Consider the following 27,306-nt stretch of genomic DNA (forward strand, 5'->3'; position numbering starts at 1 on the left):
AAAAAGATTTGAAGGTGGAAGGTGACCTTTGGGGGCCACTCACCGCGTCATGGCATGAATGTGTCACTTTAACATCAGGCACAGGGTTTGGAAATCGAGTTCTTACCTTCTTACTTTGTCAATTCATTCATTTAAAGTATTTTCATGGAAAAATTAATTACCTTAAATCACACAGGATCAATACAAAGGGTCCTGTCATTTTCTAACCTGCATAATTCAGACCAGGGCTGTTGGGGTGGAGCCTATCCCAGCTGGCATAGAGGCACAAGGCAGGAACAAACCCTGGATGGGGCACCAGTTTGTCACAGGGACAACACAAAGCACAGGGCCAGTTTAAAGTCACCAATGCCCCTGACCCGCATGTCTCTTAGACGGAGGGAAGAAACCCGTGAAGACACGGGGAGGACTCGGGACGTGAACCCTGTGTATCCTGCAGGGGGCGCTCGCTCTTTTGTGATTGTGGCATGTTACTTAACCCGAATCTATAGAGATATAACATAAAAGATGATACCCCTCCCTAGTGATACGGCAGTAAGAAATCACGTAGGAGAAATAACTTCACTTTGTTTAATGGTGGCTTACACTGCAGAGAGTAATGAAGGCAGTGACAAGACCCCGTCCTAGAGTGGAGGCCTGAGGAGTGGAGTCTGTCAGTCTCATCATTGCAGATGGAATTCTCAGGAACAGCTGGTGACATCTTCAATCCGTTCATTGGCTTCAAAGGTGTGCCCACCCAATGTTCCAGGGCCCCCTCAGACAAGCATGCAATTCCAAACAGTGCTGACTTAACAGATAGAAAGAGCACACAGGTTACAGCTCCCACAGTCTGATGGCACACGATTTCCATTTGTCCGAGTCTGTCTCGTTATTCTATTGCTTGCTTGGCTGTCCTAGTGGGCTTAACCTGGCGATGTGTCTGCTGTACCACACGTGAGTGACAAAATCAGCTTTTTATAAGATCGATCTGCAAAGAGCACAGTGACATACAGTGCATCCAGAAAGTACTCACAGCACATCACTGTTTCCACATTTTGTTATGTTACAGCCTTATTCCAAAATGGATTCAATTCATTTTTTTCCTCAGAATTCTACACACAACACCCCATAATGACAACGTGAAAAAAGTTTACTTGAGGTTTTTGCAAATTTATTAAAAATAAACAAACTGAGAAATCCCATGTCCATAAGTATTCACAGCCTTTGCTCAATACTTTGTCGATGCCCCTTTGGCAGCAATTCCAGCCTCAAGTCTTGTTGAATATGATGCCACAAGCTTGGCACACCTATCCTTGGCCAGTTTCGCCCATTCCTCTTTGCAGCACCTCTCAAGCTCCATCAGGTTGGATGGGAAGCGTCGGTGCACAGCCATTTTAAGATCTCTCCAGAGATGTTCAATCGGATTCAAGTCTGGGCTCTGGCTGGGCCACTCAAGGACATTCACAGAGTTGTCCTGAAGCCACTCCTTTGATATCTTGGCTGTGTGCTTAGGGTCGTTGTCCTGCTGAAAGATGAACCGTCACCCAGTCTGAGGTCAAGAGCGCTCTGGAGCAGGTTTTCATCCAGGATGTCTCTGTACATTGCTGCAGTCATCTTTCCCTTTATCCTGACTAGTCTCCCAGTTCCCCACAGCATGATGCTGCCACCACCATGCTTCACTTTAGGGATGGTATTGGGCTGGTGATGAGCGGTGCCTGGTTTCCTCCAAATGTGACGCCTGGCATTCACACCAAAGAGTTCAATCTTTGTCTCATCAGACCAGAGAATTTTCTTTCTCATGGTCTGAGAGTCCTTCAGGTGCCTTTTGGCAAACTCCAGGTGGGCTGCCATGTGCCTTTTACTAAGGAGTGGCTTCCGTCTGGCCACTCTACCATACAGGCCTGATTGGTGGATTGCTGCAGAGATGGTTGTCCTTCTGGAAGGTTCTCCTCTCTCCACAGAGGACCTCTGGAGCTCTGACAGAGTGACCATCGGGTTCTTGGTCACCTCCCTGACAAAGGCCCTTCTCCCCCGATCGCTCAGTTTAGATGGCCGGCCAGCTCTAGGAAGAGTCCTGGTGGTTTTGAACTTCTTCCACTTACGGATGATGGAGGCCACTGTGCTCATTGAGACCTTCAAAGCAGCAGAAATTTTTCTGTAACCTTCCCCAAATTTGTGCCTCGAGACAATCCTGTCTCGGAGGTCTACAGACAATTCCTTTGACTTCATGCTTGGTTTGTGCTCTGACATGAACTGTCAACTGTGGGACCTTCTATAGACAGGTGTGTGCCTTTCCAAATCATGTCCACTCAACTGAATTTACCACAGGTGGACTCCAATGAAGCTGCAGAAACATCTCAAGGATGATCAGGGGAAACAGGATGAACCTGAGCTCAATTTTGAGCTTCATGGCAAAGGCTGTGAATACTTATGTACATGTGGTGTGTCAATTGTTTTATTTTTAATAAATTTGCAAAAACCTCAAGTAAACTTTTTTCACTTTGTCATTATGGGGTGTTGTGTGTAGAATTCTGAGGAAAAAAATGAATTTAATCCATTTTGGAATAAGGCTGTAACATAACAAAATGTGGAAAAAGTGATGAAGCACTGTGAATACTTTCCAGATGCACTGTATTAAACGTATGCTTACACCCCGGTCTCCTTACTGTAGCACTACCACCATGCCACCCAATAACAAGTATTTATTATAACATTCAAAATTCTGACGTCAACAAGAACATAGCACTGGCTCTGAAGAGCACTGGCCATTCCACCGGGCACAGCCTCTCAATCCCAGTTTGTAATCAGAATATCAATTTAATATGTCACTGTGCTCTGTGCAAATATTTTAAATCTGCTTTTCTTTTCTTCTCACATGTACAGCTAACACAAAGCCAGATTTAGTACACAGCGGCCCAAGCATTTAGAACTGCTAGGCAAGCATTAGGAGACGAGACAAGTTAAGAACAACTGCGAAATGGGCAACGTGGACTATTTCTGTGGGTCAGAGTCAGCATGACATTGGATTTTCTTTTCCTTGTTTGGAATGGCAGGATTTACCAAAGTGGGGCCCTGCATATGGAGAAAGAGTATAAAGCCTTGGAACATTGCCCGGCACACCTTTGAAGCTGACGGATGAATGGGAGATACCGTCATCTGATCCGGAAAATCCTTCCAGCACAGCAACGGAAATGGCAGACTGTATACGTCGAGCTCCCACTTCATTGATAGTCTTATCATGGCTTCCTTGTCTTTTATGCCGTGTCAACTGTCATTAAAAAAAGCAAAGTTATTTCTCCTATGTGATTTCTTACCGCCGTATCACTAAGGGAGGGGTACCGCCTTTTTATATTATATCTATATAGGTTCAGGTTACTTAAGACGCCGCAATTGCAAAACAAACATATTTCCAGAGAGCTAGCGCGTACTAGTGGAAAACACAGTTACACTCATTTATTCCTCCTGTTAACGGTTTTACCAGGAAAAATCATTTCTCACAATTGTGCAAAGTTTGACGTGAAGCTACTTTCATCAGCTAACTCTCCTTACATTTTGAAACACATCCATCATGACATCTCAGTCCAGTGTTTATCACAACTGAATAGCTTTGCATGTTCCATTACATGAAAATGACAACGGGCAGACGTGCTCAAGAAAGAACTGATTAGTAACGTTCTGTGATCCTCTGTGTTATTTTACAGCGAATCCCAATGGATCCGGATGTGGGAAGGTATTTGAGCTGCGTAATGAGATCAGAATCTTGTTGGAGGACAAAATGAGATGAACTTGCCCCCCCGGTTTGAGAAGGACACTTTCCTAATGAAGCCTCAGGAACTCACTGAACAGAAGGTAATGTTGCAGGGCAGCAAAGCCCACCGTCCACAGCTTTCAGGTAACAACTACATCCTTCAGAGGAAAACTGGAGATGTGGGGACAACAAGGGCACCAGAGTCTCATGTGAGAGCTTGAGATCACTCATTGAGGTCACTGAACTGCATAATGCAATGGTCTCCTGTGTGTAAGATCACATCTTGCTGATTTCAGCACTTCAGAACAGGAACAGTTCACCGATGTGACCTCTGATTCAACACGGAGGCTCCAGTTCAGATCCACAACCTTGGCTGCAAAGGAAGCGAGGGATGCCAAAACAGTGGTGGATGGATAAAGAAAAAGAAGACCTGAAGGAAAAGAAGACACAGGACCCAGTTGTATGCAGACGGATCGATGAAATACATCGACCTGACTTAGATGTGAGAAGAGGTGATGATGCCAATAAGAAGAAGAACCTTGAATGGGGGTCATAGATATTAAAGAAAAAGAGGGGAAGAATTTAGTTATTGTAGTCATCAACCCTGACAGTGACCAGCCGGGAAGAGTAAAGATACAAGGGTTACAGTTGCGATTTGGGAGAGTCGGACCACATTTATGTCACAAAGAGTCTGAAAGTGACAATAGAGTCACCCTGTGATAAAACACACAGGACCGAGCTGTGTGGAGAAGGTTGATCAGGCGCATTGAGCCCACATACTGTAGAAGTTGGAAAAGATGAAGAGGAGGAAGAAGAAGAAGATTAATAATAATAATAAGAAGAAGATTAATAATAATAGGGAGAAGAAGAAGAAGAAGATTAATAATAATAATAAGAAGAAGATTAATAATAATAATAAGAAGAAGAAGATTAATAATAAGAAGAAGAAGAAAAAGAAGAAGATGAAGAAGAAGAAGATTAATAATAATAATAATAATAATAATAATAATAATAATAATAATAAGAAGAAGAAGAAGAAGAAGAAGAAGAAGAAGAAGAAGAAGAAGAAGAAGAAGTTTTTGGTTTTGAATATCAGAGTGACTTTGCTAAACATGTTTGTGTTTTTCAGGCAGTGTTGGCTGTTATAAGGACATGGCTACTGTGTTGTAGCCATTGTGTGATCAAGCGACAGGTGAAAACTGTACAAGACAAGCACACGAATGAAATGAAAGTAGAGAGCTGAGGGGTCGTGTTTAGCAGGAAGACATTGAGGCGCACACCAAGTGAGACCAGCCTCTCCTTCAACCTCGTTCTATCTTTCTGATGCTTCAGATGCCACCATCACAGATATTTTGTATAAAAGGCCTCAGCTTCACTCACTCAGCACATTTAATGGTTTAAAAACATCCACTTATGACTCACCCGTCACGGTGAAGCCGACCGCTTTACTGCGTTTCTCTCCTAATTCCGTCTCACACCAGTACAGGCCGCTCTGGTTCTTGTCAGAAAACGTCACTGGACAGCTTTGGGTGCTTTCGCAGGGCAGAGTTTGTTTCAAATTGTTTGCTGCTGCCATGAACCATTGAAACTTCTTCATCTGGGAATCTCCCTCGACTCTGCAGCTGAATGTAACATCCTCTCCTGCAAACAGGACCGTCCACATTGGCGTCCACTTGAGAGAAACCTCTGGATGCTCCGCTGCAAGGAAAAGGACACATCTACTTAACAATAGGATATTCACTTTTATAGTTTTGTCAGATGAACCCCTCTGGTCAGGCCCTGTTTTATGTTCCTCCTTCTTTTATAGATCCATCCATCCATTTTCTGTTGCTTATCCAGGTCTAGGTTGAGTTAGGGTTAGGGTTAGGATCTAATTAAAAGATGCCCAGATGTCCCTTTTCCCCGCCACCTCCTTCAACTCCTCTGGGGGGATACCAAGGCCAGCTCTCTCCAGCTTGACTCAGGTCTGCCTCAAGGTCTCCTCCCAGGAAGCTGTCCAGGTGCAATCCTAATCAGAAGCCTTAACTATGTCAACTGTCTGGTGGAGCAGCGGTTCTACTTCAAGAGAGTCCAGCTGCAGGTGAGACAGTCTGAAGCCTCAGACCGATTCAGTGACCTGAGACATGCTGAGGCCCGTAAGATGATGATGCCCCTGTCAGTGACATCTCTTGGACTCTGCCCACTTTCCAGGAGCCATGGTTAATTGTCTGAATGGTTTTGTATTGTAAGAAGATCAGCAGGGAGTTAGGGCTATTCCAATAGTTTCCTGGACACCTATCCCTTCCAAAAGCTCTAACATGATTTATTACACCCACAGAGAACAAAGGGACCAAATTTGTATGTTTTCCCAAATTATTATTTTTTTTATCTGGTCACTATAGCCAAGATGATGTTCTTCATAGGGATCAAGGAGAGGTGGTCAATGGTCACAATAGACAGGTGGTCACTTTATACAAACATTTTGCCATATCAAACACCCTGTTTCTGAAGGGACCAAGGAAAATGTGTCACCTTACATGGGTGGTCACATTAGCAGGTTTTACTGTATATGATAAAATAAATATATATGATCCATATGACCAAGAAGTGCTTCCAAGAGGTCCACTGCCTCACATCAAGGAGGCAGCGGGCAACAATCTTTGAGGACCGAAGGAGGAAGAATTGAGACAATTATTGTATTTAGTTAATGATCTTCACGTGGGTGATTATTGTGAGGGTGTTTTGGTTAAATAAATCTCATTTATTTAAACCCAGACGCCTGTTGGACGTTGCTGTGTCTGAAGTCTGGGGCTTGGTGGTGCCCCCTGGTGGTTACAAAGGCAGGACCCATTTTATACTATGGATTGATAGTTAAAGAATCTTGGATTAAACTCCATCCATCCATCCATCCACTGAAACCATTTAATTCAGTTCAAAGCCTACTTTGGTATTGCTCAGTCCAAGGCAGGAGACCACCCTGGACAGAACGTCACTTCATACATGCGCCTGGCGAAACTCACTCACACAAAGCCTATCGAATGTTGTCAACTAACCTGAAGTGCACATTGTAGGGAAAAACCGGAGTACCTGGACATGAAGGCACACAAACACAGGGAGGGCATGCAGACAGAGTGCAGTCATTGATTAAAGAGGACTTACTTATTCTTAACACAAGAGGATTGCTGGTGTACAACTGAACAGATGGCCTTCCGCTGTAGGCCTGGCACTTGTATTCTCCCTGATCAGACAGAGTGATGGAGCTAATGGAGTAGATGTTGCTCTCCACTCTGTGCCCAATGGTGTAAGGCACCTGCAATCTGTCACCATCTTTATACCATTGATACTGCAGTCCAGGAATATCTGCAATCATCTGGCAACTGAGGGTCACCATCTCTCCATAGTAGACCATCTGCCATGCAGGTCTCATCGTGAGGAAAAGCGTTGGTCGATCTGGAGAAGAGAAGAGAAGACAAGAAAAGAGAAGGGAAGAGGAGAAGAGAAGAGAAGAGAAGAGAAGAGAAGAGAAGAGAAGAGAAGAGAAGAGAGTCTAGTTAGGGCTGCTTGTAGACTGTGGCTTCTTACCACACCACTCCACTGATGCTTTGTAATTGTTTTATGACCACAGGAAGCCTCTTATAAAGGTCTTATTACATGCAGTGTCCTCCGTAATGTTAGGGACAAAGACACAGTTCTCCTTGATTTGTCCATCTGCTCCACAGTTTAAACTTACAAGTCAAACAAGTCAGACGATGTAATCAAACTGCACAGTGCAGACTTTCATTTATGCGGATTTGCAGACATTTCAATCACACAATACTTATCTACGCAATCCCTCCATTTCAGGACACCATAATGTTTGGACACGACAATGGCAGGTCGATTAAAGCTGTTGTTATATTTAGGACTTTGTCGTTTATCCCTCACACCCAATGGCTGCTTGACATCTGTGATTCAAACATCACCAGGTGCTGATGGTCTTCCCTGGTGATACTCTGCCAAGGCTCTTATGCAGGCCATCTTCAGCTCCTGCTTGTTTTGGGGTACTTGTCCCCTTAGGTTTTCTCTTCAGCATGCTCAACTGGGTTGAAATTGGGTGACAGGCTTGTCATTCAAGAATTTTCCACTTTTTAGCTTTGTTCATGATCTTGTGTAAAATGAAGTGACGTCCACTGAGTTTGGAGGCCTTTACTAGAACATGAGCAGATCAGATGTACTTACGCACCTCAGAATTCCTTGTGCTACTGCCGTCAGCAGTTCTGTCATCAGTGAAGAGAAGTGTGCCAGGACCTGTGCCAGCCATACATGCCTGTGCCGTAACACTCACCATGTTTAACAGATGAGGTGGTCTGCATTGGATCATGGTCAGTTCTTTCTTGTCTCCACACTTTGCTCTCGCCATCACTCTGATGAGGTTCATCTTCATCTCATCTGTCCACAAAACCTTTACCCAGAATTCTGCAGGCTCTTTGAAGTCCTAAACTGTCATCTGGCCATCCGATTTATGTGGTGTCCATCTTGCGGTGTGTCCTCTGTGTTTCTGTTCATGAAGTCTTCTGCTGATAGTCATCTCTGACACAAACACATCGGCCCCCTCAAGACTGTTTTCATACTGTCCGCTTGTTATGATGTCCTCCCTGCAAGGAAACACCATCCTTTCCAGTGGGGATACCAGTTGATCCCTGCTTTCTATTACAATAGCAGCTTGTGGAGGCGTCTCACAACACTAAACACCATCACAGGAGTCCAACAATTGACATAAAATAGGATTTAATAACAAAGCCTAAATCGGTTATCATCGGGAATGCCTGGACAGCTCTGGTAAGCTCACAAATATCACCACCGCTAATGGCATCTCCTGTCTTCTCCAGAGTTCAGAGAGATCACCACGCTGCGTTGGTCCTGTTTTCATTGGGCCAGGTCATGAAAATACGGAAGGACGGTGACAGGATGGTCACCTTTATACCATGTAAACCCGAGAGGCAGACCGAGGCAGAGCTCTCAGCGTGTTAGTGACATGTCACCAGGATGGCATGCACTCCTTTTCATTTTGCTGTGGACTTTTATATTTCAAAGCTGACAATTAAAAGAGGTGTCTGCAGGCTTGTTACCTCAACCGTTGCACTCGTGTCAGGAGATTTTGTCACACAAGGGGACAATAAAGTACAGCAAAAGACAAAAAAATAAGAAACCCCTTTGTCCCCCAGACCTAACTAAACAGCACTAACCCCATGTTTCTCCTGCTCACCTTCCACTACTTTGGCTCTCCTTCCTCCATCTGAGCAGTCGAGCTCTTCTTGCCAGTGGGCTCCCAGCTCAACGCTCGCCTGACCCGTACACTAGGTGGCAGCCTCTCTGGGTTACACTAACTGTACAAACAGCCACAGGGCATACTGGGCATTGAAGTCCTGTAGGGCAGCCTTGTTGATTTCTGTGAGTGCCTCCAAGGGGTTCAGTAAGGAGCCATCATCCCTACTTTCTTGGACATCCCTTTGACTCAGGAGTACTTCCTGGATCAGGGCATAGCCCGATGGAAGTCCATTGGCAGGGACTAGGAGACTAGTCAGGGTTGAGGAAAAGCTAAATGAAGTAAAGTACAGAGATATCCTTAATGAAGACCTGCTACAGAGCACGCTGGGCCTCAGACTGGGCCAAAGGTTCACTTTTCAACAGGATGAAGACCCTTAGCACAAAGCCAAGACAACACAAGAGTGACTTAGGGACAACTCTGGGAATGTTCATGAGGTGCCCAGCCAGAGCCTGGACTCGAGTCCAATTGAACATCTCTGACAATAGCTGACCACTGATGGTCTCCGTTCAGCCTGACAGAGCTTGAGAGGATCTGTAGAGAAAAATGCAGAAAATCTCCAAATCCAAGTGGGTGACGCTTGTCACGTCAAACCTAAGAAGACTCCTGGCTGGAATGGCTGCCAAAGGTCTCCTGTCACAACAATGTAGGGGTAGATTTGCCCTCACCAGCTTCTTGCAGGGCAGTTTCTAGTTTCCTCCCGGAGGTGTCCTGATGATTATGATTAACTGTGTGCCCGGACCGTCCTCAGTAACAGAAATAACATTTTGAGAATTGGCACGTACTCGCAATCCTTTCAGGTGCATGTGAAGGGGTGTAGGATGATGCCAGTGTCTAGGGAGGATTTTGGATGGCATTGTTGGCTTTTCTCCTCAAAGAGTTGTATCAGCCACCGCTCATCCGTTTTTTCCGGAGGCGCTCATGTGCTGCCGGGGGTTTGGAGGCAGCATGATAAGGGAAGTGCAATAAAAGTTTTAATAACTGCATTTTTTTATTTTTTTGCTGCTTTTGTTGCAGTCGGGCATCAGATGCCATGTGCAGAAGGCAGGAGGCGAATGTGAGCGTGAACTGGTGCCATCCGGTGAACTACTTTCTGGGACATCCCTTTGACTCAGGAGTACTTCCTTGACCAGGGCATAGCCCAATGGAAGTCCATTGGCAGGGACTGGGAGACTAGTCAGGGTTGATGAAAAGCTAAATGAAGTAAAGTACAGAGATATCCTTAATGAAGACCTGCTACAGAGCACGCTGGACCTCAGACTGCGGGCACACGTGGGTTAACTCCCTGGTTTAAAGGGGCACGGGACATGTGACAGGGGAATGAGTGTCCGGGTCCTTTGCCAGCTGATCGCTAGAGGAACTTATAAAAAAGGACAAGCTGGGTGAAGGGTGGGACGTCCAGGGCTAAGTCTGTCAAAGACTGAAAGCACCCAGATGGAACAATAATTGGATGGGTGCAGTTTTCACAATAATTGTTTTATTTTGTTGTTGTTGCTTGAGATATTTATTGTGCATTTTTAGTAAGTTTTAAAAGCACCTGGGTGTTTTTTCTCACCTTTTTGCTACTTTTAGGGACTATTTTAGCCATTTATTGCACAATTCTTTGCACCTTGTTTGTCAAACTGTACCTCTGTGTCTGCCTCTCTTACTGTCCCACTGGCCTCGGCCCCTCTATTAAGGACTTGGGGTCTGCCAGTTTTATCTGATAAGGACCTGAGGGCCTGACAAGGTGCTCCAGCAAAGCACTAAGGGAAGGGTCTGAATACTGGTGCCAACGAGATTGTTCAATTTCTTCATTATTTATCTTGGCTTTGCTTTGTCATTCTGGGGTTTCTTGGTGGGGGAAAACATGAACTGGAATGATTTCAGCACAAGGTTTCCACACTAACAAAATATGAACAAGTGATGGGGCCTGAGTACCTTCTGAATCCAGCGTTTGTGGCCAAGTTCCACATTTTGTTTGTGTTCATCCCCTACATCTCTTCTTTGAATTTGTGTGACTCACAGACACAAAGATGTTTTTCGATCCCGTCAGTCTTTAACGTTCTTACCTTTCACTGTCACATTGAACGGTTTGCTCCTCTGAGTGTACGTTGGCCTCCTTGACCTTTCACCTTTGCAGACATACGTCCCACCGTGCGACTCGTTAATCAGGTCAATGGCCCACATGTTGCCTTTTGCCGTCCCGTTCCCCTGTCCTTCTTGAAGCTCTTCGCCGTTCTTGTACCACCGGTAGCTCCAGTCGTCGTATTTCTTGTCAGCGGTACACTGCAGGACGAGTCTCTCGTTTTTGAATACGTCACTCCAGCCCCACACTGATGTGATCTCGGCCGTGGGTCGCTCTGGAGGAGACAAGTGTGAGGAAAAAAATTAGAAATTCAGACCATCAAGGAGGGAAAAAAAAGAATGGAGTGAGTGGAACAACCAAGGTAAAGGTGTGCTTCAGTGGGGGTCTGCAATGAGGTTCTTGGTATTCATGATAGAAATGAAGGCAGTGATAAGAGTGACATGTGCGGGACCACCATGGAAAGTGAGGTAGACTGAAACTAATGGTGACAGAAAACCAAAGGAGAAGAATCTGCAAGGTGGTAGGAATGGCAAGGCCTTCTGGTCTAGAGGACATGTGTGACAACCCAAGGGTATGGAGTTAAGACGGGTCAGCGAGTTTAGGTGACAACCAGATGTTGGAAAGAAACTGTCCTCAGGGTAGGGGGTGCTGGGACAGGGCTCATAAAGATGAACTTTAGTGATGGGTGGTCCACAGGCAATGAATGCATAAGAGAGGGGGACTGAGGTACAAATCACTAATGCAAATGAGGGCAGATAAGATGTTTGGATGACTTAGTGATGAGAAGGTGGAATGTCCCCTTAAGAGTTTTAAGGATTGAAGGATGGCTGATGAACTCTATTTGAAGATTGATTTAAGAGGGGACAATGGAGGAGTCTGCAGTGGGTTGGCACCCTGCCCGGGATTGGTTCATGCCCTGTGTTGGCTGGGATTGGCTCCAGCAGACCCCCGTGACGCTGTGTTTGGAAAATAGATGGATGGACAATGGAGGAGTACCATGAAGTGAGCTCAGAAAGCGATTCCAATGAGGATGGCCTGGTTGGACAAGTCAGACATCTTACTTACCAGACACCGTTACCTTAAGGGCCTCGCTGATTTTGGAGTGAAATGGCCTCCCTGCTCGTTTCCCTTGACAAGAATAGGAGCCGCCGTCAGATTTGCCAACAGAGCAAATAGTGAATCGGCTATTAACACTGGTGCTTGTCCAATCTGGAGTCAACCGTCCATCCTTGTACCATTTATAGTGCCAGTCGCTGTAGTGGCCCATGATGTTACAACTAAGAGTCATGGTGTCTGCAGTGAAGAGCTGTGATCCACCCGTCTCCAGGGACAGCACTGCTGTTGGACGCTCTGTTGAAAGAAGAAGGTCACAGCTGAGTTTGCTGCCTTCTGGTCAATCTGAGCCACTAATCTCAGGCTCATCTCAGTTCCACGGCTGCGTAGATCAGGACACTAAAACTCAGGTTAGGGTTAGGACTTCTAGAAACACACAGTTCTACACAATTCTGAAGTCTATAGGGCATGGAGGAAAAGCAAATACGTTCATTTTTCAAGCCAAGACAGTTGTTGAGTATTGATCCACACCTTCCGAGTTTCCAACACATGGTTTTGTACCTTCTGCCCCCTTCATTTGATTTGGTAGGCTTGTTTGGTGGTCTGGCCCTGCCTGCTCTGTGACCATAAATATTGTCACGTCCCTTTTTGTTAATTCCTCACCAGGTTTTCAAGGGTAGTCATTTGTCTTCCTGGTTGTTGGGTCTCACAAACATCTTGACACCACGGAGCCAAAAGGATACCTGCATGCTGTTCTTGGAGAATAAAAATGTCTTTATGTGGTAAAAAGGAGTCCGTGAAGGAGGAGAACAGGCATCCCAGTCAGGAACGGCGGAGGATTCATTACTCGAATGGCAGGCCAGAGCAGAACGACAAACGTAGCAGAAGTAACTTTGTGCCCAGCTGGTATCATTTAACGGACAGACTAATAGAATCGAGAGCTCTTTCATCCCCCCATATGCAAGGTGACAGTGGTCCTCGTATGGCAGCGTTTCTCAACCTTTTAGTATTTGCGACCCGAGTTTTCATAACAGTTTTAATTGCGCCCCCCTAACGTTTTTTTTGAAAGAAGCTCACTAAAACCAATTTGTTCTTTTTTAATTCATGATATATCATAGATGCATATTTTATTATACCTACTTAACTTTTATCGACATTTATCTAACTCTAGATTTATTTTTCTAGTATCAGAGTGTTCATTTGTTTTGGTTTCAATAGATGTATTTTTCATATTTTCGATTTTTGTTTTCTTTTTTTCACATCTTCGCACCCCCCTTTTTGTTACGCCCCACAGTTTGAGAACCACTGTCATATAGGAACCCAGTCGGGACACCCATAGGGGTGTTTGGGATATGGAGTGTGCAAATGCAGCCCTATTGGGGTCCCTACGTGCCTATAGAGGGCACTGTCGGGTACTTTTCTTATGGCCCGGAAGTGTTTCCTGGAAGACATGGAGTGGCACTGGAGAGTGTCCAATGCCTCATATCATGGAGGCAGTGGGCAACACTCAATGGGTGGTAGTAAGGTGGAAGAATTTGTGTATTTTGTATTATTGTGGCTGATTGCTGGTGAAGAGAAGTGCCTTATGGAATAAAACTCATGAACTGAGTGCTGTATTGACGTGTCTGTGGTTTGGGGCTCTATGGTGCCGCCTGGTGGTCACATAAGTGAATTTATTTTTCTCACACAGCTTTGCACCTTGCTCCACTGTTCTCTTTGGTTCTTAGTTCCATTATAAAATATTAATTATTTCCACTTTCCTTTTATTTTCAACATATTTCATGGCATATTTCACCTCATTTTCCGAAACCACTTTTCCTGGGTGAGGGTCTTAATGGAAACAGGCCGAGTAGGTCAACTCAGAGTTCTTTGCCCCCAACTACAGATTCCAGCTCTTCCTGTGGAACTCACAGGCATTCCTAAGTCAGTCAGGACACAGAATCCCTCCAGTGTCTTCCCAGTGGGAAGCACCCACAACATCTTTGGGGGGGGAGCCACCCAGGGGGGCATTCTTACGCCATACCCAGACCATCTCAACTAGCAGTTCTCGATCCGGAGGAGCAGCGTCTGTACATTGAGGTTCTCCAGAATAACCGAGACTCTCACGGAGTGTCAGAGCAGTCACCCCATTTCTGCCACTTGTACTCGTGATCTCATTGTTAAGGTCAAAGCTGAGTTTGCACCATCTGGTCACTCAGAAATTGTAAGGCTGGACTTGTCTCAGGTTCAGCTTAGTTCTACAGTTATGTAGCTCAGGGTAACGAAATTCGAGTTAATGTTAGGACTTGTAGAAATTCACAATAACAGTGCATCCGGAAAGTATTCACAGCGCATCACTTTTCCCACATTTTGTTATGTTACAGCCTTATTCCAAAATGGATTCAATTCATTTTTTTCCTCAGAATTCTACACACAACACCCCATAATAACAACGTGAAAAAAGTTTACTTGAGGTTTTTGCAATTTTATTAAAAATAAAACAATTGAGAAATCCCATGTCCATAAGTATTCACAGCCTTTACCATGAAGCTCCAAATTGAGCTCAGGTGCCTCCTGTTTCCCCTGATCATCCTTGAGATGTTTCTGCAGCTTCATTGGAGTCCACCTGTGGTAAATTCAGTTGACTGGACATGATTTGGAAAGGCACACACCTGTCTATAGAAGGTCCCACAGTTGACAGTTCATGTCAGAGCACAAACCAAGCATGAAGTCAAAGGAATTGTCTGTAGACCTCCGAGACAGGATTGTCACTAGGCACAAATCTGGGGAAGGTTACAGAAAAATTTCTGCTGCTTTGAAGGTCCCAATGAGCACAGTGGCCTCCATCATCTGTAAGTGGAAGAAGTTCGAAACCACCAGGACTCTTCCTAGAGCTGACCGGCCATCTAAACTGAGTGATCGGGAGAGAAGGGCCTTAGTCAGGGAGGTGACCAAGAACCTGATGGTCACTCTGTCAGAGCTCCAGAGGTCCTCTGTGGAGAGAGGAGAACTTTCCAGAAGGACAACCATCTCTGCAGCAATCCACCAATCAGGCCTGTATGGTAGAGTGGCCAGACGGAAGCCACTCCTTAGTAAAAGGCACATGGCAGCCCACCTGGAGTTTGCCAAAAGGCACCTGAAGGACTCTCAGACCATGAGAAAGAAAATATCTGGTCTGATGAGACAAAGATTGAACTCTTTGGTGTGAATGCCAGATGTCACGTTTGGAGGAAACCAGGCACCGCTCATCACCAGGACAATACCATCCCTACAGTGAAGCATGGTGGTGGCAGCATCATGCTGTGGGGATGGGGACTGGGAGACTAGTCAGGATAAAGGGAAAGATGACTGCAGCAATGTACACAGACATCCTGGATGAAAACCTGTTCCAGAGCGCTCTTGACCTCAGACTGGGGCGACGGTTCATCTTTCAGCAGGACAACGACCCTAAGCACACAGCCAAGATATCAAAGGAGTGGCTTCAGGACAACTCTGTGAATGTCCTTGAGTGGCCCAGCCAGAGCCCAGACTTGAATCCGATTGAACATCTCTGGAGAGATCTTAAAATGGCTGTGCACCGACGCTTCCCATCCAACCTGATGGAGCTTGAGAGGTGCTGCAAAGAGGAATGGGCCAAACTGGCCAAGGATAGTGTGCCAAGCTTGTGGCATCATATTCAACAAGACTTGAGGCTGGAATTGCTGCCAAAGGTGCATCGACAAAGTATTGAGCAAAGGTTGTGAATACTTATGGACATGGGATTTCTCAGTTTTTTTATTTTTAATAAATTTGCAAAAACCTCAAGTAAACTTTTTTCACGTTGTCATTATGGGGTGTTGTGTGCAGAATTCTGAGGAAAAAAACGAATTTAATCCATTTTGGAATAAGGCTGTAACATAACAAAATGTGGAAAAGTGATGAAGCGCTGTGAAAACTTTACGGATGCACTGTATACACAATTCTGTCCCTTTACTTTGTAGTCTATGGGGCATGGAGGAAAGCTTAAAAACATCCCAGATACGTTCATTTTTCAAGCCAAGACAGTTGTTGAGTATTGATCCACGCCTTCCGTGTTTCAAACACGTTTGTGGACAAAAAAAAAGAAATCTGGAAGTAATCTGTTTATCTTGTGGTGCTTGTGCGAAATCTCACATAAATATTGAAGTAAATAAAAACAAAACCAAACGCGTGGCACAAAACATTTACTGTGGTTTGGTCTGTCAGGAGGAAACCGTGTCCTGGTGGGTGAACAGTTGCTGCACATAACTGGTCTTCTTTTAAAATGGCGGAATCTCGTAATATTAGTGTTTTGTTGCTCAAAAATGGACTTCTATAAACTATTTTACAATTTGTGTGTAATCAGCAGATGTGGATTAACACTCAACGTCTATTTGGTACATTTTTAATGCTTTTTCTCCGTGCCCCATTGACTACAATATAAAGTGCCAGTTATTTATTTTTTTTAATTTAAAGAAATTGATTAACTTTAGAGCACAATTTTGCATGACAAATTCATATGTAGCATGTTTGTGAGGAAATAACTGTGACTTGTAAAATACCAAACTCATCCTTTAATTGTCACATGCACATCGGGAGATCTCCTTGTGTAATTACATGCCAAGGTGACAGGGGGCGCCATCGCTAACATTCGCTTCTCCTTCTCTCCCTGCAGCACCGAGACACCGCCCAGTGAGGGCACTTAGCTCCGCCCCTTGCCCTTTGTGCGATATAAGAAGCCGGGTGCAGTCAGAGCGACCCACCGGACGGAGCTCCGGTAACTGAACTTCACTTCTGTGCTGAAGAGCCGAATACTTTTGCTGTTTGGCCCGGGGGGGGGGGCTGTTTATAGTGACGCCAAGAGGTGAGTTTTTTTGTTGGACCGCGTGAATTAAACGGGTTGACCCGGTTGGTGTCCCAACTTTTCATTCTATCCTGCACCAGGCCACACTGCATTACTTATTTTTTTATTCATTTTCTTTATTTTGAACTTATTCATTAATTTTGATCCTAATCCCCCCATCGCTCCTCCCATCATTCTCTATTGCATTTTTGTTTTTCATCTTTTTAAAATTTCATTCATGTTCACATTTATGTGCTTAGCAGATGCTTTTATCCAACGTGGCTCACAATAATTGAGTAAGTCCCTCTAGAGCAGGGGTCCTCAGCTCTAGCTCTGGTGGTCCACAGTGGCTGTAGGTTTTTGCTTTAGCAAATTTTTTAGTTAGAACCCATTCATTTACTGCTAAAAGACAATATTTTTGGGGGCTCACTTTTAGTTAACTCATTTGTTGCAACTCAGAACCCCTCCATTGCCTATTTAAGTTTCAAACTACTGCAGTTTCCTTGACAAGCCATCAGTTAATGATGAGATGCAAATAATAACGAGACCACCAGCTCTCCACTTAATGTGCTTCTATTCAGACTTGTGCATGTTGCTGCATTCCATTCAAACCGGAAAGTCACAGTTTCAGAGTTACTAGTCAGAATTATTAACTGAAGTCCTAATTCGGGGTTGGTCTCCCATGTCTGAGATTGTTCGATTATGACGTCAACCCAAAATGGCGACGAACACCTCAAACTTAAGTGAAAGCAGCAGTAACATGCACTTTATTTAGCATTTCCATTTCTTTTTCATTAAATCGGTTGTACACAGAGTACTGTCCAAGTGCTATCCACGGACATATTGCAACTGCGACCTGACCTCGGATAAGCGGAAGAGGATGGATGGATGGATGGTTCTGTGGTTGGATGTGCAAAGGACCATGTAATGTGTTGTGTCACAGCTTAAAGGCTCTGGAGGTGCTAATTCTTCGCCGATCCGCTAGATGGCGCTGTGTACTTCTCTTCCTCCCTCTACACATCAGATAATCAGAACACATCATGTTAATGTTCACTCGTACGCAGATGACACCCAGTTATACCTTTCATTTAGATCAAATGAAGTTTCTCTGATGCTGTCTTTAATTAGCTGTGTTAGTGAATTAAAGGAGTGGATGGATGAGAACAGAGACGTTAATTATTGGAGGGAGTGACACTGATCACAACACTATTCTGTCGTCATTTAACTCAGCTGGAGTCACCATTCATTTTACTGAATCAGCCCGCAATCTCGGAGATATCTTTGACTGCAGCAGGTCACATTACAAAGTTGTGTAAATCAGGTTTTTTCCATCTTAAAAATGTTGGGAAATTAAGGCACTTTTTATTTAAATTAATTCATTCTTTTATTTCTAGTAGTATTGACTGCTGCAATGCGGTGTTCACTGGATGTTCAAACTGTTCTTTATTCAGCTTCCAGTGAATCCAAAATGCTGCTGCAAGAATTATTACTAGAATAAGAAAATACGAACACATAACCCCAGTCCTCAAGTCCTTACACTGGTTCCCGGTTAAGTTTAGGGCAGATTTCAAATTCCTCCTTTTAACATGTAAAGCCTTAAGTGGCCGAGGTCCGGCTTACTTATCTGAACTTATCATGACTTACAAACCTGAGCGCACATTAAGATCTCAAGATGTTTGTCTGCTTATGATTACTAGGATTAATAAAATAACAATGGGAGGTCGAGCTTTTAGTTACAGGGACCCTAAACAGTGGACTGGTCTGCCTGCTACTATAAGAGATGCCCCTTCAGTCTCAAGCTGACGACTTCAGTTTAGCACACCCTGACTAGAGCTGCTGATTAACTGTACAGACTGCATCTCTGTTGTTAGTCATTAGCACTAAAACATAAGTGACATGATAGTTAGAATTGGATACTAACCCTCACTTATTCTGTTTCTCCTCTCGGTACTCAAATGTACCACTTGGTGCCACGGCCCACCTGCCAAGTTGTGTGCCTGCCTAAGGTAAAGTCATCTCTGATGGGGATTGCAGAAATCGTCAGGTAGAGGGGTCCTTTCATCGGATTGGCTGGCCCAGCACTGTCTCAGCTGTGGAATGGCCAAATGGGGGAGGCAGCTTGATGGCTGAGGTCTCCAGGACTCGAAACAAATCCAAATCATATTATGGAATATCATCTACTGTTGAATTCTGTATTGAGGATGACTTGTGTTCTGTTCTGTTCTGTGTACTGCATTGTATTGACCCCCTTCTTTTTGACACCCACTGCACGCCCAATCTACCTGGAAAGGGGTCTCTCTTTGAACTGCCTTTCCCAAGGTTTCTTCCATTTTTTTTTCCTTACAAGGGTTTTTTTTGGGAGTCAAGGCTGGGGGGCTGTCAAAAGGCAGGGCCTGTTAAAGCCCATTGCAGCTTTCCTTGTGTGATTTTGGGCTACTATACAAAAATAAATTGTATTGTATTGAGAAGCAGACCACCTGTGATGTTACTTCCAGTATCCGTCCCCCCAGACCTACCTTTTCCTGCCATCTTAGTCAGTCTGATCTGAGACTCACATTAGTGACTTGTCTTTTGCTGAAAACCTATCCTTATTTTTAGCGTGATAATAGATGGGGTGGTGGTATCGTCCCCAACTCTTTGTATTTATCTTGTCCTCTTTTACAGCTACTATTTATTCCTGACACAGCAAGCACAACAAAGTTTTTCCTGGACGTGTCCATATCGTTTTTCTGAATGCGGTCAACTCGGGTACGCCGTCATTCCCATCTCTGACTTCTACGGTAAATGAAATACAGCATCTGCATCAGGTCAGTAGAAAGGTTTGAAATGAATTAGAGAGAACTGATCATGAGTTGCAAATGTGTCCTGGACCAAAAAAACATCTGGATAACGTTCTCATAAAACAAAAAAATCTGCAATGTGATCAAGATTTGTCTGTGACGAATGAAAGCACAAACAAGCCGTAACATTAAATATCAGGCGTCATTATCCACTAGGCCAGGCTTCTAAATATGGAATTGGTTGAAACGAAAAGCCAGAGCGGACCTCCAGGACCGGAGTTGAGTACCCGGGTCTAGTGTGTGAGTGTAGCAGGACAGGTTACAGAAGCTGATCACCACAAGTGAAGAGCTGTAGAGATAGCAAAACAAAAATAAATGATCAAATAAGAATACGACAGACATTCATCCATCCATCCATCCATTATCCAACCCGCTATATCCTAACCACAGGGTCACGGGGGGTCTGCTGGAGCCAATCCCAGCCAACACAGGGCACAAGGCAGGAAACAAACCCCAGGCAGGGCGCCAGCCCAACCGCAGGGCACACACACACCCACACACCAAGCACACACTAAGGCCAATTTAGAATCGCCAATGCACCTAACCTGCATGTCTTTGGACTGTTGGAGGAAACCAGAGCGCCCGGAGGAAACCCACGCAGACACCGTGAACAATTTGGTGAACGTTCACAAAACAATCGGGATTTCAAACATACTGAGGGAGTCTGCAGTTTAGTTTAGATGGAGGTGGGCAGCTCATCCCCCAACTACGAGCGACATATGAAAGGAGTGTGGATTGAGATTTGATACCCCGCACACCTGAGTGGGTGAGAAGGAGCAGAAGACCTCACCAGTGCTGTCCATCTACCCCGGTGCCAACCCGCTGACTACTCTTTAGGATGTGAACTGCTACAGTCTAGCGATGTGAAGAGAGAAGTGACGTATGCCCATACAATACAAGATGGGCCGATGCATTGTGGACCACCTGAAGTGGCTTGATGGCACATGAGGCGTCCTCAAGCTAATTATGAGTTGCAAGAATGAAGCCTGGACCAGACGTTCTGCGTCATACTCGGCCAGCTAAGGTCTGATTTTGGAGAGATGATCAGCATGAATGAGGGACAGATGAAATGTGAGGAGAGAAAGATGGCAGCTCATCAATCCCTGATCACTTTCAGCCTTCACCCCCCATTCCCTTTATCAATGAGATCTGCAGATTCTTGTGATTGTCGTGTCGTATTGTGACTATGATGAACAAAGACTTTGGACAAGGGCGACATTTAAGACTTTCTTTCATTTCTGAGCCCCTTACTCTTTGCCCTTGTCCCTCTCTTTTTGTCACCTCACCCCTTTGTTTCCTATATATAGGACCCTTTTTTGAGACCATCATCACAAAGAACCTACTCGAAACTTAAGGACCTTACACTTCTCTCAGTGACTGATGGCACCCTCACAGTCAGTTGACAGCCAGTGGTCCATTTCTCTTACAAGCCTAATGCTGAGACACTTGTGGACGGTGACCGGTGACCGGAGCCTGGCCTTACCGGACACTTGCAGTTCAATCATGTTGCTGTATAATTCTTCAATTAGGTCAGCTTTCCTCTGTATGTAACATCGATACGACCCTCTGTCGGCGAGGGTGACTCTCTTTATCATTTGAGCGCTGCTGTTGTCCCAACTCTCGTGAAGGATCGTACTGTCTCTCAACCACAAGTACTGCCAGGCATCAGGATCATCTGCCTGGCAGTCAAAGGTCACCGAGTCGCCCTCAAAGATGTCTTCACCTTCCTGCTTCAGGGACAGGACGGGCTGGGACCGACAACCTAAAAGACACATTAATCACAGCTCATTATTTTATTTTTTTATGCAATCCTCAGTGCTTTTCTCTCTCCATCATATAACACGAGTCACATCACACGTCTTCTTCACATCTGCTGTACACACGTGAAGTGCATTCTTAACGCCTTCCTTTATTTAGATAGATAGATAGATAGATAGATAGATAGATAGATAGATAGATAGATAGATAGATAGATAGATAGATAGATAGATAGATAGATAGATAGATAGATAGATAGATAGATAGATAGATAGATAGATAGATAGATAGCGTAGTTGGCATGATTAGATAGATAGATAGATAGATAGATAGATAGATAGATAGATAGATAGATAGATAGATAGATAGATAGATAGATAGATAGATAGATAGATAGATAGATAGATAGATAGATAGATAGATAGCGTAGTTGGCATGATTAGATAGATAGATAGATAGATAGATAGATAGATAGATAGATAGATAGATAGATATATAGATAGATAGATAGATAGATAGATAGATAGATAGATAGATAGATAGATAGATAGATAGATAGCGTAGTTGGCATGATTAGATAGATAGATAGATAGATAGATAGATAGATAGATAGATAGATAGATAGATAGATAGATAGATAGATAGATAGATAGATAGATAGATAGATAGATAGATAGATAGATAGATAGATAGATAGATAGATAGATAGATAGATAGATACTTCAGTCCTGCCTTCATGCCATAATCCCGACTGTTACAACAATAATAAACTCATCCCTTGACACTGGCTCTGTGCCGCTCACTTTTAAAATTGCTTCTGTAACCCCAGTGTTAAAAAAGTCTGGCCTTGATGCTGACAATCTTAACAACTTTCGGCCTATTTCCCACTTACCTTTCCTGTCAAAAGTTCTTGAGCGTGTTGTAGCTTCCCAACTCACCAATTACCTAACCTCTAATAATTTGATGGACCCTTTCAGTCGGGTGTCAGGGCGCAGTACAGCTGTGAAACTGCTCTGCTGTGGGTAACCAATGATTTGCTTATGGCAGCAGACTCTGGACAGACTAGCATATTAATTCTGTTAGACCTCAGTGCAGCATTTGACACTCAGGTCAGACATGACATCCTACTGTCCAGAATGATGGAGAACATGCTGGGTATCTCTGGCACTGCCCTCCAGTGGTTCAAGTCCTATCTGACTCATAGGCAAGAGTTTGTTAGTCTTGGCAAGAGCAGATCCAGCTCAGCGCCAGTCACACAAGGAGCTCCTCAGGGCTCTGTCCTCGGTCCTCTTCTCTTCTGTATTTACATGCTTCCCCTTGGCCATATTATCCGTAGCTATGGACTGGGTTATCATTTTTATGCAGATGATACTCAACTCTAATGCAATGTTAAAAGTGGAACTTCATCAGAGTTTTCTCAGCTCACAACCTGCCTTAGTGAAATTAAAACCTGGATGGAGCAGAACTCTTTAAAATTAAATTACAATAAAACTGAACTCCTGCAAATTGGGACTAAAATGCAACTTAATAAAATGAGCTCCTTCCCAGTCCATCTTGACGGTGATCTCATCAGACCTGCCTCTACTGTAAAAAATCTTGGTGTCATTTATGATTCCTCCCTCTCTTATTCCGCCCACATAAATCACATTAAGAAACTTTCTTACTTTTACCTCCGTCACATGTCGCGTGTTCGTTCCTTCCTCTCCTTCTCTAATGCTGAGAAACTTGTCCCTGCTTTTATCACATCCCACATCGATTATTGTAATTCCCTACTGCCAGGTGCCCCTTCTAATCTTCTATCACAGCTCCAGCTTATTCAAAACTCAGCTGTAAGAGTCCTTACTCGAACCAGCAGCAGCGAGCACATCACACCCATCCTGCTCCGTCTTCACTGGCTCCCTGTGTCCTACAGAATCGAATATAAAATCCTACTAATAACTTACAAAGCCTTAAATAACCTCGCGCCAAACTACATCAGTGACCTCCTCCATCACTATGTGCCTGCCCGCCCACTAAGGTCCTCTGATTCTGGTAATCTTGTTGTGCCCCTCACTAATCTACACTCCATGGGTGACAGCAGGGCCTTCAGCTGTATAGCGCCCAGACTCTGGAATGACCTACCGAAATTAATCAGGTCAGCTGACTCCATGAATTCTTTTAAAACTCATCTGTTCAGTTTGTCTTTTAGCTCTACTTGACTTTATTACCCTTCTCTCAGTTTACTTCTCTGTCAAGATGCTCATGTAACCTCTGTGTGTGTGTGTGAGACCATCAATTATGTTGTCTGTTTTTTTTTTCAGAATTCACAGTCTTAATCTTCTTTATTTATTTATCTGGTTTGTACAGTGCTATATACTGTATACGCTGCCATTCTTTATTATATTCTGTAAGTGCCTTGAGCATGGGAAAGGCGCTATATAAATAAAATGTATTATTATTATTATTATTATTATAGATATAGATATAGATCTGCTTCTTGCAACTGAGAGGATGTGATGGATGTTTGCCGACTGGCAGACCAACCACAAGCGTTACTTACTTGGTAGGTAATCAGATTGTGATTTAGACCTGTGAATGTAATACTCTGTAATAATCTTCACCCTGTTAAGTAAGTGAACCAGCCACCATGGCACAACTTCAGGCACTGACGTCTGAGGTTCGATCCCCGTAAAGGGAAGCAAAGGTGTGTACACCTGATGAACCCCAATTAGGGCGAGACACTGGTTGTGTACTCTTTGTATTATTTGCTAGGTACTGTATCTCATATATATATATGTATATATATGTACAGTATATGTATATGTTGTCACACACGTGTAGTTAGGAGACAGCTAAAGGGCTTAAATACAGGTAGTTCCATGCCAGACCAGGGGGTGGCGGAGTGCACTAATTTTCCCTCTCGATCTTTTACAGACCATTGTAGGGAAATCACACCCGGCTCTGGGGCAGCCACTGACGTCACTTCTGGTTCCGGTTTTGATGACATCACTTCCGCTACTGGCCTCTAAAGCTGCCATCTTGCTTTCTGGAGATCAGTTCTGTTTTGGACTCGGTTGAATGAACATGTCTCTGTTTTTTGATCAACTTAGCAGCCGTAAATGATTAAATGGGTGGCTGCCCCAAACCTTTTCGATGTCTTTTGGTCGTTTTTCTGACAATGTATATATTTGAGACAGTGTGAAGGATAGGGGGGCATCACTCTCTGCCAAACTTCAAATACAAATACAGAAAACACCCCCAGATTCAAATCCAAGGGTTTTTTAACCACACAAATTCCTTTTTTAACACTAAACAGGCTGTCTCTTCTCCTTCTTCTCCCCACACTATTACTCATTCAGGCCAAGTGTTGCCTTCCTTATTCCCAGTTGCGACTCATTCAGTTATGACAGCGGGCACCTTTGATGCTGGAAGTCCTCCCCTCTATCGTCTGCCAGGGACCCCTACAGGGCTGCACCTCTGAACTCCAAACTGGGACTCTATATGAGGGACACTGCCACCTATTATAGTGGGGGGATGAACTGCTCCCTGCTGTCCTGTAACCTTTGGCCATCCCAGTCAGGATGGGAATCATAAGGCGTCCCGGCCAGGTATTGCCCCCATTTAGTCCATTCTTCCATTATCAGGGTAAGGATTCCATTTCCATTCTGGGGGACATCTACAACAGACTCAAAACTAACTCTCATCCTCACAATAAACAGACCCCCCAGTCCCTTTTTTAAACAAGTGTACTTATCCCTGTCTGCGATGGGTTGGCACCCTGCCCGTGATTGGTTCCTGCCTTGTGCCCTGTGTTGGCTGGGATTGGCTCCAGCAGACCCCCGTGACCCTGTGTTCGGATTCAGCGGGTTGGAAAATGGATGGATGGATGGACTTATCCCTGCGTATTTTCTGAAAGTAATCCACAGTGAATTTCAGCTATAATGGAGTGTTTGTCCTTGAAGCTGTTGAACGCCTCACCTGGGGTCATGGTGTTAAAGCGTCCCTCGCTATGTAGCAGAAGAGACAAGCTTCAATAATAATAATAATAATAATAATTCATTACTTTTATATAGCGCTTTTCTCAGTACTCAAAGCGCTATCCACACAGGGAGGAACCGGGAAGCGAACCCACAACCTTCCACAGTCTCCTTACTGCAAAGCAGCAGCACTACCACTGCGCCACCTGTGAGTAAAAAAGGGCAGCGCCGCGCACACAGACGTCCTTTGATTGTTTCACCAACACTTATAATCGCGTGCACACAAACCAATCCACTCTCTTCTGTTTTTTTGCACTCCCTCTCCCAGGTTTCTCCATCTTTTTGGACAAACAGCATCCCCTTACATCACAGATGAACACGTTAACAAAGGACCCACAGGCACAGCTTGACCCCCCACCCCCTTAAAGTGATACCCTACAATTCTTTAATTCACAGGGCATATCATTTTCAAATAGAACAAGGCAACAGGGAGAACATAATACACAGAACCCGCTACACTGTACACCACCTACAAGTTCCGAGGCCACCAGAAGCAGGCGTCCTTCTATGATCAGAGCTCCAAAATCATCAGCACGACGGCCTTCATTTAAGTTCTAAGAGGTGATCTGCTTTTCTGTTTCGATTTCATTTCTTTATTTTGTCTCACTGTGCACAATTCAATGGGGATGACCAGGTTGTTGCCCCAACATTTATTTTCTCCAGCGTGTCATTCCTCATTCGAATCTTTTAGCTAACCACACACACTTCTCCCCTAGTCCAGCTAGTTAATATTTTAACATTGTATTTTGCATGCAAACATTTCTCTAATTAAGAAGACAAACTTACCTACATAGAACATCAGGAAGAACATCAGGTAGAGACCTGGAAAGGAAATGAAGAACATTAATCTCCTCAATTGCACTCATCACTCAGGCCTGGACAGGCCATTTCTCATGAAAATTTAACCAACTTAGTCTCAGAAGCTGAACACAAATGCTGTGGTAAAAATTTTGGGCAGTTTTGCAGTTCCTTGGGTCTTTTAGGACCCTTTTGAAATGTGAGCACCCTGGACCCCACAGCACTTCACCTTCTTTATGATGGCATTATAGAGGCCTTCAACACAACCACAGGGGATGCACAAACCAGTGTGTTTCTTCAGCTGGACCCAAGCCCGGATAAATGGGGAGGGTTACGTCAGGAAGGGCATCCGGTGTATAATTTTGCCAAATCAATATGCGGACAACAATGCAAATTTCCATACCAGATCGGTCGAGCCCCGAGTTAACAACGACCGCCACCAGTACTGTTAGCAAACAGGGTGCTGGTGGAAATTGGGCTTCTGTTGGCCGAAGAAGAAGAAGGAGAAGAAGAGGGGGGGAGACATGTCCAGAGGCAGGAGGAGAGGAGAAAGATAAAGAAAGTGGAACTGAGGGTAGGAACTTTGAATGTTGGCAGTATGACTGCTAAGGGGAGAGAGTTAGCAGATATGATGGAGAGAAGGAAGGTTGATATATTGTGAGACTAAATGGAAGGGGAGTAAGGCCAGGTGGATCAGAGGTGGGTTCAAATTGTTCTATCATGGTGTGGATAGGAGGAGAAATGGGGTAGGAGTTATTCTGAAGGAACAGCATGTCAAGTGTCAGGCAGAGTGAGGATGATGAAGGTGGAAATCAGAGGTGTGATGATGAATGTTGTTAGTGCATATGCACCGCAAGTTGGGTGTGCAATGGGTGAAAAAGAAGATTTTTGGAGTGAGTTAGATGAAGTGATGGACAGTGTACCCAAGGGACAGAAAGTGATGATT

At 44.3% G+C, this 27,306-nt stretch overlaps 1 protein-coding gene across 1 annotated transcript in view; it reads right to left on the reverse strand.

The window, feature by feature from the left end:
* LOC127526860 (Fc receptor-like protein 3) overlaps positions 1-25,513 on the reverse strand; it is a 115,561-nt gene extending 90,048 nt beyond the window's left edge. Inside the window, exons 1-4 of the mRNA XM_051924017.1 lie at positions 25,504-25,513; positions 21,272-21,550; positions 12,142-12,426; positions 11,060-11,350 (exon numbers count right to left, since the gene is read on the reverse strand). Of these exons, the coding sequence (XP_051779977.1) occupies positions 11,060-11,350; positions 12,142-12,426; positions 21,272-21,550; positions 25,504-25,513 (865 nt within the window). The remainder of the gene's footprint in view (positions 1-11,059; positions 11,351-12,141; positions 12,427-21,271; positions 21,551-25,503) is intronic.
* Between the last annotated feature and the right edge of the window lie 1,793 nt (positions 25,514-27,306).

This window comes from Erpetoichthys calabaricus, chromosome 2 (genome assembly GCF_900747795.2).
Source record: "Erpetoichthys calabaricus chromosome 2, fErpCal1.3, whole genome shotgun sequence".
In the NCBI taxonomy this organism is placed as follows: domain Eukaryota; kingdom Metazoa; phylum Chordata; class Cladistia; order Polypteriformes; family Polypteridae; genus Erpetoichthys; species Erpetoichthys calabaricus.